At 40.4% G+C, this 18,774-nt stretch overlaps 1 protein-coding gene across 2 annotated transcripts in view; it reads left to right on the plus strand.

Moving 5' to 3' along the window:
* The first annotated feature begins 730 nt into the window (after positions 1–730).
* Positions 731–18,774, plus strand: part of kcnh1a (potassium voltage-gated channel, subfamily H (eag-related), member 1a) — a 187,909-nt gene continuing 169,865 nt past the window's right edge. For both annotated transcript variants that reach the window (XR_013547626.1, XM_078404941.1), the window contains exon 1: positions 731–900. Coding sequence is in view for 1 of the 2 variants with exons in the window: in XM_078404941.1 (XP_078261067.1) it covers positions 828–900 (73 nt within the window). In the remaining variant the exon portion in view is untranslated. The remainder of the gene's footprint in view (positions 901–18,774) is intronic.

Genomic DNA, 18,774 nt, shown 5'->3' on the forward strand with positions numbered 1-18,774 from the left:
TCATCAAATTCCTTTTTAGTTTGTGCAATGAGAGATCCTATAAATTAATATCGCCTCTCCCGTCTTGCCAGGAAAATATTGACCCAAGTTACACATCATCACCATCAATGAAATTTACATTAACAACCCTGATTATTTGCGGTTCTTGAGGCATATTCTGGATCGTTGATTCACAGGTGGAGCAAATTACTATTCTCCGTTTTACAGCTGGGACGTGCAGCTAACCCAGCCTCCAACACCCCACCCACCCACCCGGCCGGCATCATTACCGGCAACTTTTGTGCCGGCATCCCCACTGGCAACTTTTCCGCCCATTTGCATTGTTTGTTTGAGAAAGCTGTCTGCTCTGAGGACAGGACAGGCTGGATTTACAACCTCGTGCAACTGTCTTCGAAAATCATGAAATACAACCAAGTGCGGTTACGTTTTGTGCCACTGAGACTCGCTATATATGTGCAAAATGCCTTGATTCGCTCTCAGATAAGTGCGCACCGAGCTCGGTGCGAAGTGAAGCGTGCACACCGTCGGGGCTGTGCTGCATTTATTGTGAGCAGGTGGGGAGAGTAGGAAAAGCACGCGCGCTCCCGTCCAGGCTCGCCGCCGGAGCTTGGCCACAACGCGCGTCCCCGCGGCGCGGCGCGCCGAGCTGGGGCACGAGAAGGAGGGGGAGGAAGGAAAGGCTTCACAGAGCGCTTCGCCCCACGCACAGTCTGCGCCGTTACCATGAGCAGGGAAGATCTGGAGCTGCAGCCTGCATTCCGATCGCCCCATCCATCGCGCCAGCTCGGCCACTGCAGCATTGCCACCAAGCCTGCTGAGAAGATAGAATGGCGGGGGGGAGGAAAGGACTTGTTGCCCCTCAAAACACTTTTTTGGAAAATATTGTCCGTCGATCCAATGGTAAGCGGCAAGAGACTCCCAATCTATGTGCTTAAAAGTTATGGTATTTTTTTCCCCCGAAACAAAAAAAAGTCTAATTTTGTTTTGGGTTTAAAAATGCCCACCTTGCAATGTGCTTCTGTGGGTTCCTTACCCTTTGAATTATTTACAGGTATCCCAGTGGACTCTTATTACTAGTTCCAGGGAAACACACTGTGATTTCATTCCAGTGTGAATGCAGCATCAGCATAGTATGGGCTGCTGTCCACGTTCTGCGGGGGGGTTGTTGGCACACAGTGCAAGTGCAGTATTTAGAATGCGTTTCTTGACCTGAATTGTTTTGCAACTCCTCATTCCCACTCCCACCCCATGTTAAATCTATGCTCCTCATCCTCGGGAATTGGCTCAGGGTTTAGCGAAAGATGCTTTTGAAACACGAATTAAAATAGTACATCCTGCAGTGCTTAAGATCGGTGAATATCCAATGCAGCAGCCAAGGCAAGCCTGAAAACGCTGCAAGTTTTTGTAGACAGAAGATGTAAACTCTCTGGATTGGGGGAAAGAACGGTGTAAATCTAAGCGTTGAATGCCCCAAACAATCATATTTAACAAGATTTTGAACCATTTTCTAGTTTTCGGGATGAAACAATACTCCAATGGAACAGGAAAATGTTTTTTTGTTGAATACCGCGATGCTGATATGTTTTTTGTTAGGTTGCTCTTATTTATTACGTTTTAAGTAAAAAACACACTAATAGAAATATAATTTCCCCATATTTATCACCTTTATTTAATCAGAAACAGCATCTTTGATAATTGGGGTTGTGGATTGGAGATACAGTGAGATATACACACATTTGATCTGATCTTCGTACTGTTGGTGTAGTGTTAGAATGTTAATAGAGTATTCGTTGTGGAACAGTGATTACTGATTACTATTGCAATACATGCAGTAGATAGCGACACTGCCCGATCAAAGTGAAGCATTGCTATTAGATTGTGGTGATTTTATTTTTGGGCGGCTTTGCTTCTGTTTCATTCCATCAGGGATTTCCCCTTATTGGTTTCTGCAAAAAAAATAACGCGACAGTTTAAACGAGCGCACAGATCTTACAATTCTACAAACATCAACGCAGTCTATTTGCAACTTCGATCTGTTGGTAAAGGAAGTGTTTAAGGTGGAGTGCTTAGAGTATTTAAGATCATAATAGTCCAATGGGTAGTTGCACAACTCTTTTATGTTCTATTGTTAATGAAACTTCACCAGCACGCACCAATAATTCATTTGTTTAAAATGGAATTATTTAACCTAATCGCAGACCCTGTTTAGGAGAAATTATTTAAACAAATTACGTTTACGTCCAAATTTTGTTATGTTTTGTTGAATTGAAAGGAAATATTGGAAATGTATATAGTCAGAAAGTTTGCAGATATTCTGGGAGCCGTGTAAGACTAGAACACCTTAATATATACACTGTAGTATTTGAAAATCCTTCTTGTTTTCATTGATAGGAGAAGGTATCTTGAGCTTTATTTCCATTTTCTTTTGTCCATTGTTACCCTCTGCAGCGGGTCAGCGTCCACGGGGAGCCCCAGCATTAAAAAGGACTCCGAGTAGAATAAAGTTGCAAAATTATCTGAGCAAGAAGAGTTTTCTGACTAAGCTTGAGTAAATAATCTGATGTCGTTGTGCAATTTATTTTATGTTGTCTTATGCAGAAGTTGATAAGCAAGTATTACAGGGTTTATCCTGAAAACTGGACGGATTAGAAAAATACAAGAACGGAACATTTTCTTTATGTTGATGCATCCATTCCAGCACAGAAACTGTTCGGTCAATCCCAATATGTACAAATAGTTTTCCTGACTTTACCTTTATATCAAATAACCTGTTTGATCCCATTATTAATAAAGTATACCTATTACTTTTTTTTCGTTCTGGATTGTTGGCAAATTGAAATATATATTTTATTTTATTCCATTAACATTGATAATAATCAGTCCAATGATTCTTACTAATGTAAACGGCCTGAGTGCGAATAATGACAAAAAGGCATGCTCCTAGTTGATCAAAGTAAACAAAAAGTGCATTTGCTTAAACATCTCTGTCATAAGGTAATTTGTAATTGTTGTCCTGTGAACTCTTACATGTTTGTGGTGGTGTGGGACCTTTGAGTAAATGATGTGGATTCTCACAGTTTAATCTCTATCATCTATGGTGATAAACAATTTAAAGAAATGTTCAATTTAACAAAACTGCTTGGCAACTTGAGCTACATTTTATCCACTCGTACGTCATCGTCTGTTATAAAACTAATATATTATTACCTAGTTTTAATCATTTCTGTTGTTGCAAAAGGAGATTGATAAACCAATGGCTATTTGTGTTACATACCCAACCATAAAAATAATATTGAACTGTAAAGGGTTACCTTGATTGGGTGCAGCCAAGATTATTGGCTATTTTCAAGTAATAAATCTACAGAAGTCGCATTAATATTGTTTCAGTTAATTGCATATTGACTTGCTGCTTGGTAATGGCAGTCTTTATAAATTATACCTGCCCCCTCATTTCGGTAGCAATGAAGTGATTTGTTTGAGAGTAGAAATAAGTTTGTAATTTATTGCATTCAGCTGTGTTGAAAAAGGCAGGGGCAGTGACCGAGGTAGAACAGAGATTAAGAATGAAACCATATTGCGTACACCACAAATAGTCGAGTAGCAACTTTCTGTGGAACTACTTTTTTAAAGGAATTACATGGAGCCGTTCTCATCAGAGTTCTGCCACTTATGTTATTTCAGTGAATCTAAGGATTTATGAATTAAGTAAAATAACATAAAAGTATTAATATCAAAGAGTGAAACTATATCCTTGAATGGCATCAAAGGATCTAACTTATGTAACATCTGAAAACAAATATAAACATTTAGGTTGTTCTGCACTTTGTACCAATACTTCCTTATATACCACATTCCATCAAATATAAGATAAATAGATTGTCCCATAGTTTGCAAGGAAGATTTGAATGTTGGGTAAATGACCTATACTAACCTCTCTCCCAATTAAATACAGCTGGAATGTTTTCTCACACTTCATTATCCTAGGGTTCCATTTCTTAGAAAACACTGTCATATATCCAAGTCAAATCTTTCAAAAAGTACTGTTCAATCAAATTTCCAAAAATGATATTCTGTACTGCTTCAAATCTCACTTTCTAATCCCTGGTGCTTTACCAGCTCTATTTTAGACAATTTGATCAAAAGGTCTTGATTACCCCTATTCAATTTCCAGTTATTTTCTCCAGCATCTATTCTTTACTTTTTGTTCCATGTTATCATTTTGGCTGTTCCTACAGCTGTTATTGGAGCACAGGTACCCAGCCTTTTGCATGTAATTTTGTGGTGCTCAACACCTGTTTCAATATCCCGTTCATAAAAGTAGCAAATGAAGACTGATTTGTCAAGTTTTACAGCAGCCCAATCAAAGGTGCTTCAAATGAAAGCAGGAAGCCAAAGAAGGCTAGATAGGTGTAATTCATTTTAATTTAGAATCTACTTGAACTTAGAGCCAGCAGTGTTCCATTAATTTCTACTGCAGTGTGCAATGTTATTGCTCGATCATAATGCTGGCCCTTCCAAAGTTGTTCCTTTGCTTTCAAATGCACATCTGAGGGTCAATTTATCAGCTTTATGCTTGTCTGACAATCACTTCCACTATCTTGATGAGCTGCCTAGAAATGTGCAGTTGGCACAAAGAGATGCTAGGATTTTAAAATGAGGCTTTTCCTATCTTTTCTGGTGCCACAATCGCCACAAGATAGTGCCACAACTATCTTGCACCAACAAAGCAAAATGAATGATGACCTACTTTGTGATCCGCCCATCAGTTCCACCTGACTCCAAAGTCCTCTTGGACGTTTACTCCCAACATTTAGTTTCTATCTGCCCCTTCTGCTTGATTTTTATCCTCTTAGAAGAAAATATTCATAATCAATCTCAACCTGTTTTTGTTCCTTGCATAGTTTAAAAATTATACCAAAGGCTTTTGGAAAGTATGAAAGCTGCACTTTGGGGTTGGAAATTAAACCTGTGGACGTTGGCAGAGTTTTCAAGGCAATTGTGTGGGTGTGATTTACTGCTTATGATTGGAAAATTCCAATCTTGTCAATTAGCTGAAAGCCAGCTTACCTACTGAAGTTCAAATCTGGGGACCTATTCAGGATAACAGTGCATTTAGCAGAGAGGGAGGTGACTGACATGTTTGGTTGTTTGCAACTCATCAGATGATTCAGGCCATGACCTCTGTTATAAATTGTTAAATTGGTGGCATATCGTTTACATGGACTATTCACCAATATTTGTAGCAGGTTTCAGATTGTCAATGATTGCATTGAAACAGAATTCAAAATACAAAGAAAGGGCACAATGCCAATATCAGTATCTCCTGAATCTCACATCTCTCTTTATTGATTATAATTGAGATTAGTTACAGATTTCTTGGGACAATATGGCATTCAGCTCTATTGTGGTTTTTCTAATAATAGAAAGAAAAGGAAGAAAGGCTTAGATTTTCATAATTGCAGGACCTCCTAAAGTGATCACAGTCAATAAAGTCATCAGTGTAGAGTGAACCTTGTGTGAAATACATCACACAGCTTGAGCACAACAAGCTTCCACAGGCATGATAAGACCTAATAATCTACAATTTTTAAATCTTTGGCTTATGACCACTCAAAGTGGTAAAGTAAGATTCGGGAAATATCAAGAACTTTGAGGCCAGGTATCAGGAGCACACAGCAGTCTGCCAGTGCCCCACTTCACACACTATCTACCATGCTTGGAGACACATGAGACTATAGATACTGACATCTGCAGCAATAAACAGTCTGCTGGAAGAACTCTGCAGGTCAAGCAGCATTGAACAGATGCTTTTTAACCTCTATGTTGCTCCAGTAGATCATATGTTGCTATCTATCATGCTTTATCAGTCACCTCCTGCTCCAGGTCTGGAAGAGTCTCCCCAAAAGCCGATACGGGCAGCACAAATGTAGAGCGGGAGCAAGATATCCTCGGTCTTTGATCGCAAGGCACTGCCTAAACGAAGAAGAGGTATCTGTTTTTAGTAACGATGACAAAAGGACTAATATGGGCTAGAATGTAGCTTACATTCATTTTCTTTATATGGTATCATGGTACTTTTACATCCGCCTGAAAGAACAGGAAGAATCTTGGTTGAACGTTCAGGAGATGGGATCTCAAACAGTATTGTTTTAGATTTAGATTTAAGTTTATTATTGTTACGCGTACTGGGGTACAGTGAAAGGCTTTATTTTGCATGCAGATCATATGTCCCATACATAAATACAATCGTCAAACTCAAGTACAATAAATAGAGCAAAGGGGAAGATACAGAGTGCAGAACATAGTTCTCATCGTTGTAGCACATGAACTCCGTACACAAAGTCCATTGTCCACAATGGGGTTGAAATGAATCAGACAGTACCCTAGCTTATTTAAGGATTGTTTAGAAGCCTGATATCAGAAGGAAAGAAGCTGTTCCAGTGTCTGCTGGTGTGCGCCTTCGAGCTTCTCTACCTTCTGTTGGATGGGAACGGGAAGAAGGAATGATAGGGATGGAATAAGTCTTGGAGTATGTTGGCTGTTTTTATGAGGTCATGTTGAAGTGTAATTGGAGTCAATGGTGGGAAGTCTGGTTCGTATGATGGATTGGGCTACATCTACAAACTCTGCAATTTCTTGCGATCTTGGGCAGAGCTGTTCTCAAACCAAACTGTGATTCAACCCGACGGTATGCTATCTATGGTGCATCTATAGAAGTTTCTAAAGGTCATTGGAGACAAGCCAAATTTCCTCCGTCTTCTCAGAAAATAGGAGCATTGGTATGCTTTCTTGGCTGTTGCATCAATATGGTTAGTCCACGACAGATCATTGGTAGTATTTACATCAAGGAACTTGAAGTTCTCAATCATTTCCACTTCAGCATCATCGATGCTGATTGAGGCGTATACTCTACCATGCTTCCTGAAGTCGACAACTAGTTCCTTCATCATGCTGACATTGAGGGAGCGATTATTGTCCTGACACCATGTTACTAAGTTCTCGATCTCCTTCCTATATTCCATCTCATCATTGTTCATAATTTGGCCCATCGCAGTGGTGTCATCTGCAAACTTGTAGATGGAGTTAGAACTGAATTTGGCCGTACAGTTGCGAGTGTATAGAGAATGTAGTGGGGGCCTGAGAAGGCGTCCTTGTGAGGCAACAGTATTGAGAATTATTGTGGAGGAGGTTTTGTCACCAATCCTCACTGATTGTGTTTTGTGGGTCAGAAAGTCTAGGATCCAGTGGCAGAGGGGGTGCTGATTCCTAAATCCAGGAGTTTGGAGATGAGTATGAATGTGATTTCAGCATAGATTTTAGCGCTCAATTCTCTTGAGTGGGATTTGAAATACAGCTTCAGAGGCAAAAGTTATACCAACTGAGTCATGAGTAATAAGTAGGCCAATTTAACTTAAAGTAAAACCTCCAATGAGATCTGTGTATGTTTGTATTGTCTCCGTAAGAGGCTTGTCCAATGGAAACACCAGCAACATTCCCATGGAGAAGTGACCTGAGCGTCTGGCCAGATAAATGAACTAGAATAATTACTCCAGATTTACAGCTCAGAAATAGATTTTCCAATTTGACGTGTTGTGGTTGAAAAAGCCAATCAGATTCCAGGGATGTTGATGGAAGATGTATTTTTATTCAACACAAGCAAAATTGCAGGGGATTACCGATGGAACATTCCGCCAAACTCAAAATACATAGTCACATTCGCTTAATACCATTTTTTTAACATACATCTTTATCTATGTATCAAGTATGGTCTTGTCTATTTTCAAACCACATCATTTAAGTGGCCTCCCACTGAGAGTTAGTAGCCTGCTTCCTTCACAGCCCAGGGTGTTTATTTATGCAGCTGTCCTTGTAGTTTTCAAAACTGATAACTGCTTGTCAGTTATGTTAGGAAATTGTTTGAAGACTGGTCCTTGTCTGTGTTCATGAAATCAGTGGTTACTATACTGTGCGCCCTGTGAAGTTGGCGCTCCGGCAACATCATAGCAAAAGGTCATATAGCCAAATTCTGGATTAAAAACAGGTATTGTCTTACTGTGCATGATGGGAGTCAACATTCTCAAAAGTAATACCAACAAAGTCAAAGTACAGTGTTTAACTGCTAGTCAACAATTTAGGTATGTTAAGTCAAGTCGAATTCATTGAAATATGCACAAATACAATGAGGTAGACACAAAAAGCTGGAGTAACTCAGAGGGACAGGCAGCATCTCTGGAAAGAAGGAATGGGTGACGTTTCGGGTCAACACCCTTCTTCAGACTGGTTAGGGATAAAGGAAACGAGAGATATAGACGGTGATGTGGAGAGATAAAGAACAACGAATGAAAGATACATTCGCTCAGCCCGTCTGAACCTATCTGATCTCCCGGTTGCTGGACACTTCAATTCTTCCCATTTCTACACACTCCTTTCTGTCCTAGGTCTCCTCCATTGTCAGAGTGAGGCAAATTGGAGGAACAGCAACTCGTATTTTGTTTGGGCAGCTTACAGCCCAGTGGTATGAATATTAATTTCGCTCACTTCAGGTAGCCCTGGCATTCCCTCTCGCTCTATCCCTCCCCCACCCAAGTCGCACTAGGTTCTCGTTTTCACCCTACAAACAGCTAACAATGGCCTGATTCCTTTATCGTCATTACCTTTTTGCATATCATTCATTCATTGTCCCGGTGAGTTACTCCAGCTTTTTGAGTCTGGCTTCGGTTTAAACCAGTATCTGCAGTTCCTTCTTACACAATACAATGATTTACAAATACAATGAAAATCTGGTTTGCAGCAGTATCACCCACCCATAGAATCCGACAACATGCAGAAACATGAACTATACATAAATTATATATAAATTCCACATATTCTGTCATTCGGTAAAAAGAAAACTGTGTAAAACACAATCGGAAAACAAGTCCATGGTTGTAAAAAAGGTGGTTCGTAGTGTTCCGTTAGCGAGATTGGATTAATATTGTGCAGGTTAGTTGAAGAACTTAATAGATCTAGGAAAGTATTCTATTACAATATAAGATATGGTGTGACTGGGAAGTTCAAGCCAGAATTCCAAACTTTGAGAGTAACTACATTTTTTTCTTAAATGGAGTTGCATATTGATGTTGTAAATACATGCATAAAGTACATAACAGGTTTGATCCACCTTTGACTACATTTGAGACTAAAGTAGTGTTACTAGGCAGTCATCACTTTTTTGGGATAGCATTATTATATGGGAATATAAAGTCAATCTTCAGACTGACTCTTGAATCAAAAAAATAATCAAATGCTAGAAAATTTAGACAACCTTTGTGAAGTTATTTATTGCAGCTCACAATTATAATATGCCAGTGTTTAAACTTCACACGTCACCTCCTATTCTATTCACCTATGATCTAAGTTTTTGGAAATGAGACAAGATAAATAGCAATAAAATGATTGCTATTTATCTTGTCTAATTTCCTCTTGAATAAATCTAAGCTATTTTCCTAAACCACTTCCTGTGATAGAAGTTACATGTTATAATCATTCTCTGAATAAAGAACATTTTCTTCATTTGCTCATTAGATTAATTATTGGCTGTCTTTTATTTATGGACTCAATTTTTTTATTTCCCCTCAAGTGGAAACATTGGCCTAGAAATTCTAACACATAGAGCAATATTTTTGTGCCAGAGCAAATTTTTAGTGAACCTTTTGTCTGTTGGTGGTGCACCTCTGGATATATTTTTTTTGTGGGGCAGATGGACATGCATAAGAATACTGTCGGGCATATGAAATAAGTAAAAAAACACGCAATACACATTTGGCATCACTCGCACACAGTTGTGCACATACAAGACCTGTTAATAATATGGGTTTCACACACTGAAGACCTAAACTGGAGACTTGAGGCATTTGGTTAGAGCAAACATGAGCCTATATGGTTAACAAAAACCTAGTTGATTTGCTTTGGTTTTCATGGCAATCATTTCCCCTCCCCCTCTCTGGTGTGGTCCTTGGGAATGACCACATTTTCTCTAACTATTTGAATCTTCTCCCAAGGTCTGACTCGGATTTTCTTTATAACTCTCAGTCCCCATGCAGTCCTCTTGCACAATGACAGTGATCCTTTTTGATCATCAAAATGTCCTCAATCCCCTCCTTTCTCCTCAATCTTCCACTGGAGAAAAATCTCTGCATAATTAAACAAATTAAGCCTACTAAAGCTTGCATATTATTACAGACTACAAAGTGAAGTTAGGCAATATCACTGCCAACAATGTGTCCCTCTACAACAAACTCGATGCATTCTATACTCACTTTGAACAGAAGGTCCATGGAATGACGTTGCCCACCCCAACAGCTTCAGGTACGTCTGTGCCCTTGGTCTCTGTTGCAGAAGTCAGATTGGACCTCCTGAGAGTGAACCTGCAGAAAGCAACTGGCTAGATGGAATCTCTGGTCACGTCCTTCGGAGCTTAGTGGATGGTTAAAAAGTTAATCTCTTTTTACTCCATTCAGAGGTTCCTACCTGCTTTAAGACCATGGCTAAAGAAAAGAAAGTTAGCATGCCTTAATGGCTACTATCCAGTGGCTCTGACATCCACCAGCATAAATTGCTTCAAGAGTCATGGTGCACGTTAACTCCATCCTCCCTGAAAGCTTGATCCACTGCAGTCTGCCTACCATTGCAATGGGTCAATGGCAGATGCCGTTTTCCTAGCCCTTCACTTATCATTGAAACGTCTGGACAACAAAGGACGTCTCCATCACACTCCTATTTATTGATAAAACACAAGTGCTGGAGTAACTCAGCAGGACAGGCAACATCCCAGGAGGGTAGGTGATGTTTTGGGACAGGTCCCTTCTTCATTATGATTATAGTGGTGTAGAGAAAGAAGCAGAGGCAGGCCAAACCCTGCCAAGTCTCACTACTAGACCTAGGAGTCAGCTAAATTCTCTGCCACTGAATCCGCAACTTTCTGAATCGTGCCAATTGTTTGTTACATTTGCACTCATCTAGAGGCTTTCTGTGGGGCTTTTACAGGAAGACGAGGGTCTAAAAATGGAATTGGGTGTGTAAAAAAGCAAACAATGGCATAAAAACAAAAAAAAACAAGTCAATGGGTTAAGCAGCATCTGCATAGGCAAAACTTGTAAGCTGAAGTTTCAATTTGAGACCATGCATCAGGACTAGTATAGGGTTTGATCTGAATCATTGAGTTGCACGTTTTGCCTCCAAAGATGCTGTTCAACCCATTAGGTTCTTCCAGTGCTCTGCAGTGTCTTTTGTTTTCAAATAATAGTTTTTTTCCTTTACCAATCACATTGAAAGACCCTTTATGAGAATAGGCAGAATTGAATAAAATAAAATAAGTGAAAGTTAAAATATTTAATTAGAAGGTGTGATAAAAAAGATTAGGGATGGTGGACAAAGGGAGATGGTGTGGGATTGAGAGAGACTGAGACGGAAAAAATAAAGGAAAATATAATTTTAATATCTCTGAACAACGAATAAAGTCGGCAACATTTCATGACTAGAGGTTGTTTGATATAATAAGTATTTGTGAAGTATGACTGGTATCTAAGACTGCCTTTTAGAATGGAAAGCCAAAATTGGTGTGCTAACTTTGATAATAATGGATAATATAAGGGCAGTGATGAGATAATCTTGACCCAGAAAAACGGAGAATGGAATCAACATGGGTGGACGTAAAAGAGAAACGTTGAATGGAATAATTTATAGACTCCCTAACAGCACTGATGCAATTCGAGAGAAAGCAAGAAAATATAAGAAAAAATGTAGTGAAGTTAATACAATAATCATATATTATTATTCACATAAACTGAATAAAATGTATTTGGAATAGTTTTTTTTAAAATTAGAAAACAGGCTATCTTACTGTAGATCTTGCCTTGCACAAGGAGACCAAATACATTAGCAGTCTCTTGGTAAGGGACCCTGTAACAGACAGCACCCTCCCTTCATTTAAATCTCTTAACAGCTGAAATATCTCCTTAATTTATCATAAGGCGCCTAGTCCTGTGCCTCATACAGATTGGGCTTCTGCCCCTCTCTCCATCACCCACTGCTCCAAACCTTGGACCTAACATCTATATTAAAAATCATGTATATTTCTTTGTTTACTCCATGGTGCACATAGAAAAAGCATGAATTCAATTCCTGTCTGCTATGAAGTTTCTAGTGGTGGGCTCTTGATCAAAATGATCATTGATGCATCTCTGTTCTGACCATTCAGCATAACCACTGGGAAACAAAAATGCATTTTAAATTGTATGAATCAATTTGTTCTCCATACACAACAAGGATGTAGTTGTCATTGATTCAGTGCAGTGAAGATTGATTAATATGATGAAAGGTAGACCAATGGGAGCAATTGAGCAATGAATTTGCCTCCATTGACTGGAGTTGAGTTGAGATATTGGTCTCAACACTTTCTACTGTGAAGTTTATTTCCATTAACCGGAGAGTCTGGAACTAGAGAAAGTCTCAAATGGCTATTTAGGACTGAGATGAGGCAAAATTCCTTTTTTGAAAAGGATTATTATTTTTTTTGTAATTTTCTACACCAGAGAGTTACGTCATTTCAGACATGAATAGATTTCCGGTTAGTTTCTGATCCTATTTCTTATCTTCCCGTTGTATTATTGAATGTTTACCGTCATTTCAGTGGATACGATCTACCTTTTCTGGCATGATTAGTGGGTATCCTCTAAGTATTTACAACAGCATGATATTGAATGCTGAGTCCCTTGTGAATGATTGATATTGTATGATTTTGCGAAGTAATAATGGATTGAGAATTTTGTTTGGAGCTCACAGTAGCCCATATCTATCTTGATACACCTCCTTCCACCCTACATCCTGTAAGAATTCCATTCCACTTTACTGGCTCCATTATTATCTATATTCTGATGACAAAATATTTCACATCACTGCTTCTAAGGTGACTTCCTTGTTTCTTAACTGTGGATTTGCCTCTGTTGTCATTGGTGGGAGTTTTGACTGTGTCTCACTAATTCATGCATTCTGCAATCCCTCTCCTCCCAGGTAGAGCTGGTATTGTCTTCCCCTTGACCTCACTTTCCACTCCACCAGCCTCCACATTTGACACATCTGTAATTTCTGATCCCTTCAATGAGAGTCCACCATCAGAAGCATTATTCTTCTCCCTTTCATTATTCCAAATGAACCATCGCTCCATAATTAAGTATAGACGTTGGGAGGTCATGTTGCAGTTATATAAGACGTAGGAGAGACTGCATTTAGCGTATTGTGTTCTGGTCTGGGCATCATGTTATGGAAAAGATATTGATAAGTTGGAAAGGGTGCAGAGAAGATTTACAAGGATGTTATCAGGACTCGAGCATCTTAGTTATAGAGGTTGAGCAGGCTGGGACTCTATTCCCTGTAGTGCAGGTGAATGAGGGGTGATCTTATAAAGGCGTATAAAATCATGAGAGGAATAGAATGGGTGGATGCGCAGAATCTCTTGCCCAAAGTAGGAGAATCGAGAATCAGAGAGCATAGGTTTAAGGTGAAGGGGGAATTTAATAGGAATCTGAGGGATAGCTTTTTGACACAAAGGGAGGTGTGTGTAAGGAACGAGCTGCCGGAGGAGGTGGTTGAGGCAGACACTATCACAATGTTTAAGAAGCAATTAGACAGGTACATGAATGGAGGGATATGGGCCAAACGCAAGCAAGTGAGATAAGTGTAGATGGGACATGTTGGTCGGTGTGGGCAAGTTGGGCCTGATTCCACACTGTATGATTCTATCCCTTAAGTTGTTCTTCCACCACCACTAAAGAATTGTAACACCTGCCCTTTTACCTCTTCCATTCCTACCATCCAGGGATCCAAACAGTTCTTTCCAGTTAAATAGCAAATTATTTCTTCCACTCCTGTTTAGATTTGGTGTTCATAACCTAGTATCTTCTACATTGGAGAAACCAAATGCAAATTTAGTGACTGCTTTCTAGAACACTGAAGTTCAGTCTCCAAGGGTAACTCCAAGCTTGCAATTGTCTGTCATTTTATTCTCCTATCCCCTCCCACTCTGATGTTTCTGTCTTTGGCCTCCTACCTGTGCAAAGCAGGCCATTAGAAGCTCAAGGGACTATATTCCGTCTGGGAAGTTGCATCCCTTGGTTCTCAATGTTGAATTCGACAATTTCAGATAAGCAGGCTTAAGTGTTTGTGTCAGAGCTGGCCAATTCTGATGTAAGGTCATCATTGGCTCAGTTTATCTATCAGTACGGATATTGTCTGATCTGATATTTCCAGCATTTTCTTTTATTTCAGATTTCCAGCTGCGTTATCTCATGGTTCCAGCAATGTATTTTTCAGCTTACTAGACTGATACACCTTCCTCTTTTTAACCTAAACTATTAAAGTTTTTGTCTTCACCTGGCCTGCTGAATATCTCCAATATTTCCTATTTTTATTTCAGATTTTCAGTGTCTGCTTTTTTGTTGCATGTCAACTTCTTGATTTCTACATTTAACTATGCCTTGGGAATAATGGAAGTTGTGTGGTATTCTTATTAATGATGAGTGCTGATATTGTAGGAAAATAACTGCAGATGCTGGTTCAAATCGAAGGTAGACACAAAATGCTGGAGTAACTCAGCGGGTCGGGCAGCATCTCAGGAGAGAAGGAATGGGTAACATTTTGGGTCGGGACCCTTCTTCAGACTGAGTTACTCCAGCATTTTGTGTCTACCTTCAGTACTGATATTGTGGTTGTTTTTACAAAATCGACGTACTTGAGTTATCTGTTGCAAATGCCAAACTATTATTGCTAATGATATATGATATTGGCATGACACAAATGCTGGAGTAACTCAGCGGGTCAGGCAGCATCTCTGGAGAGAAGGAATGGGTAACGTTTTGGGTCGAGACCCTTCTTCAGACTGATGTCAGGGGAAGGGCGGGACAATGATAAGATGTGGTAGGAGACAGGAAGACTAGTGAGAGAACTGGGAAGGGGAGGGGAAAGAGAGGGACAGAGAAACTATCTGAAGTTAGAGAAGTCAATGTTTTGATTTAAACCAGCATCTGCAGTTTTCTTTCCTCTGATATTGGCATGATCATTGTGGAGCATCACTTTCCACCTACTCCCAGAAATCAGTACTAGAATCTAATTATTTTTTTGCCAATTTACTGCCCATTCAACTTTTTTCTCTGACTCTCCAATCCCTAGCCATATTCAAGAGTGCACCCTGTGCTACCACATTAAAGTCTGTTTGAAAATCTATTATCCATGTCTGCATTTCCCATGCCTATTCTCCCTCCTTTCACAAAGAATTCCATCACATCAGTTAAGCATGATTGGGCTTTTGGGATGCAAATTGAGTCTTTTTATATTTTCTGTCCCATGTTGAGCTAAATGCTTTGTGGTTCCCAGGTTTTATTCTACCCCTTTTTATTTATATTTAAATAACATTAGCAGTCTGTCAGTACTTGGGTAGTTTCCTCTCTTTTATGGATCTTTAAATGCATTTGTTATCCCTTCTCTACTTTCCTTTCGAATGCACCTGGTTTTAAATTGTATCCTTTTACCCTTCTATAGTTCATATTATTTGTCATTTATTTTCTCTTTACTAAAAACTGAGGTAAAATGATTGTTCAGTATACTCAATTGATGTAATGTCCTTTGATTGAACATTGCTCTCTTTGTGGGGCCTTATCCTCACTTAATTTTTTCGGCGGCACGGTGGCACAGCGGTAGAGTTGCTGCCTTACAGCGAATGCAGCGCCAGAGACTCGGGTTCGATCCTGACTACGGGCGCCGTCTGTACGGAGTTTGTACGTTCTCCCCATGACCTGCGTGGGTTTTCTCTGAGATCTTCGGTTTCCTCCCACACTCCAAAGACGTACAGGTTTGTAAGTTAATTGGCTGGGCAAATGTAAAAATTGTCCCTAGTGTGTGTAGGTTAGTGTTAATGTGCGGGGATCGCTGGGTGGCACGGACCCGGTGGGCCGAAGGGCCTGTTTCCGCACTGTATCTCTAAATCTAAAAAAATCTAAATCTATAAATTGAATATAGTAAACCCTTTTTTTAATGGGCCCAATTTGGTTCTAGTGGTTGTAGCTGACCAAGCCCCCCCAGCTCACACCGCCTCCCCACCTATAGCTTCCAATGCCACTTCCGGCTCGCAAAGTGTACCAGTAAGCACTTCTTCACCACTGTAAGATCTGGTTGACATGGCTGTTGTTGTAGCTCACGTTGTAGCACCTGGGGATAGCATTTTCTTCAGGCTACGGCCACCTACAGGACATGTCCGGTCACTGTGGGGCTCCCTCCCCTCTCACCAGCTGCCACTTCTTCCTGATGGCCATCGCTTTGTCCGCTCCCTGCCCCACCGTCACCTCCTCCTCCTTCTCCCATTGCTCCGTCCACTCAGCCTCTTCTACCCCACCCCCCTCTCCACCACCTCCATCTCCCCCGGAGTCGCCAACATATTCCACCTCGGAAGATGCAGGTGACTCTGGGTGAGAATGAGGCAGTGGCTGAGTGGACAGGGTGAAGGAGGAGGGGCCGGCAGCGGAGGGGGGAGCAGACAAAGCGATGGCCAACAGGAAGAAATGGCAGCGGGTGAGAGTGGAGGGAATCCCACAGTGACCCGAGTGCGGCTTGTCATTGGCAGCGGCCTGAAGAAAGAGCTGACGGCCTGGGGCTACAACGTGAGGCGCACCAACAGCTGCTTCAACTGGACCATGCGGTAGCTGGTGAAGAAGGGCTTACTGGTGCAGACCAGCAGTACTACTGGGATACTCTCCTATTCTATTCTTAATCCTCCTGTCTCTTTTGATCATTAGCCTCATGATTCTTCTTTTTCTAGATTTTTATAATGCATACCAGATCTTGTCCTCATTGCTAATGTATGAGGAAGGAAAAGGACAGTTCATTTCTCATGAAGCTGTTTCTTCCCATCACTTGATTTGGGCAGTTGAAATATATGGTTATTATTCTATGCCATGTTATGCTTGTCATTTACTTTGTAAACTTGCCTGCATGCAGTATTTATTCCTCTCACGGTGAAAGTGAATCAAAATCAAATGCAAATAGAAATGGTTTCCACTGCATTGTTAATGTTCAGTCAGTGGAGATTAGTACAGATGTAGAATACATGTTTGTGATCTTTGTGGTAGGATACATAACACTGCATTCTACAATTTCTCCACCCTCATCCTTCCAACTAACCTACCCCTGTCACAACTTCCTCCTTTCCCATTCCTAGCTTGTTGTCACCTACAATCTCACCATGTAGTAACAGCCATAAGCAGTCAGAGCCGAGGGACCGCTGTGGGACCTTCATAGAACATAACAATGGTGACTGAGGATTGAATGTACAAGAGCACAACACAATGAAACAATGGAGGCTTAGAGTCATAGAGTGACACAGTATGGAAAAAGGCACTTCGGCCCAACATTCCCACACCACCCAACATATCCCAGCTGCACTTGTCACACCTGCCCACATTTGGTCCATATCCCTCCAAACCTGCATCTACCCAATCTATTCCTCTCATGATCTTGTATACCTATATAAGATCACCCCTCATCCTCCTGCACTCCAAGGAATAGAGTCCCAGCCTACTCAACCTCTCCCTATAGCACAAACCCTCAATACTCTGGCTGATGAAGGCCAATGTGCCAAAAGCCTTTTTGACCACCTGCAACTACCTTCAAGGACCCATGCACCTGCATTCCTAGATCCATCTGCTCTACAACACAACCCAGGGTCCTACCCTTCATTGTACAGATCCTGCCCATGTTAGACTTCCCAAAATGCAACACCTCACATTTCTCTACATTAAATTCCATCAACCATTCCTTCTAAATCTAAAAAAATCTAAAAAATCAGCCCACCTGACTTGTGAACAATTGATAGAGTACTGATTTATGTGGCAACGTCTTACCTGCAAACTGCACAGCTTCTTAACATTAACAGTCATGTTAGCCTTTTTGCTAGTTCCTTCATTCTGTATTAAAGAAAATTGAGAATATCCACTTGTCATCTGCCAATAGACATTGAGAAGTCGTAATGTAAAAAAAAAACAGTATATCAAATGTGATAAAAATGATGATGCAATTTTCAAACACAATTTAATGTGAATTTAATTAACACCTGTTGACTTCTCTCAGAATTTCCTACACCAAGCTCTGTCATTGATGCTCCCAGAGCTGAAATTGCTACTTTACGCCTCCATAATGTCTGGAAAGTGAATCGTTTTTGCATTTTGATTTTTTTTCCCATTATGTTAATACTGTACATTTTCCTTGAGGCACAGTGGCATAGCTGTAGAGCTTCTGCCTTGCAGTGCCAGAGTTATGGTCATCCTGTCTGTAAGGAGTTTGTACCTTCTGCACATTTGCACTGATGCCAACTCAATCGCTAAAGGTTTTATAAGTAGAGGTTTGCAGGAACAATATAACCAATGAAAGATGGCCTATGATAAAAACATAGAAACATAGAAAATATGTGCAGGAGGAGGCCATTTGGCCCTTTGAGCCAGCACTGCCAATCATTATGATCATGGCTGATCATCTACAATCAGTAACCTGTGCCTGCCTTCTTCCCATATCCCTTGATTCCACTAGTCCCTGGAGCTCTATCTAACTCTTTTTTAAATTCATCCATTGAATTGGCTTCCACTGCCTTCTGTGGCAGAGAATTCCACAAATTCACAATTCTCTGGGTGAAAAAGTTTCTTCTCATCTCAGTTTTAAATAGCTTTCCCTTTATTCTTAGACTACGTCCCCTGG

This window comes from Rhinoraja longicauda, chromosome 9 (assembly GCF_053455715.1).
Source record: "Rhinoraja longicauda isolate Sanriku21f chromosome 9, sRhiLon1.1, whole genome shotgun sequence".
Taxonomy (NCBI): Eukaryota; Metazoa; Chordata; class Chondrichthyes; order Rajiformes; family Arhynchobatidae; genus Rhinoraja; species Rhinoraja longicauda.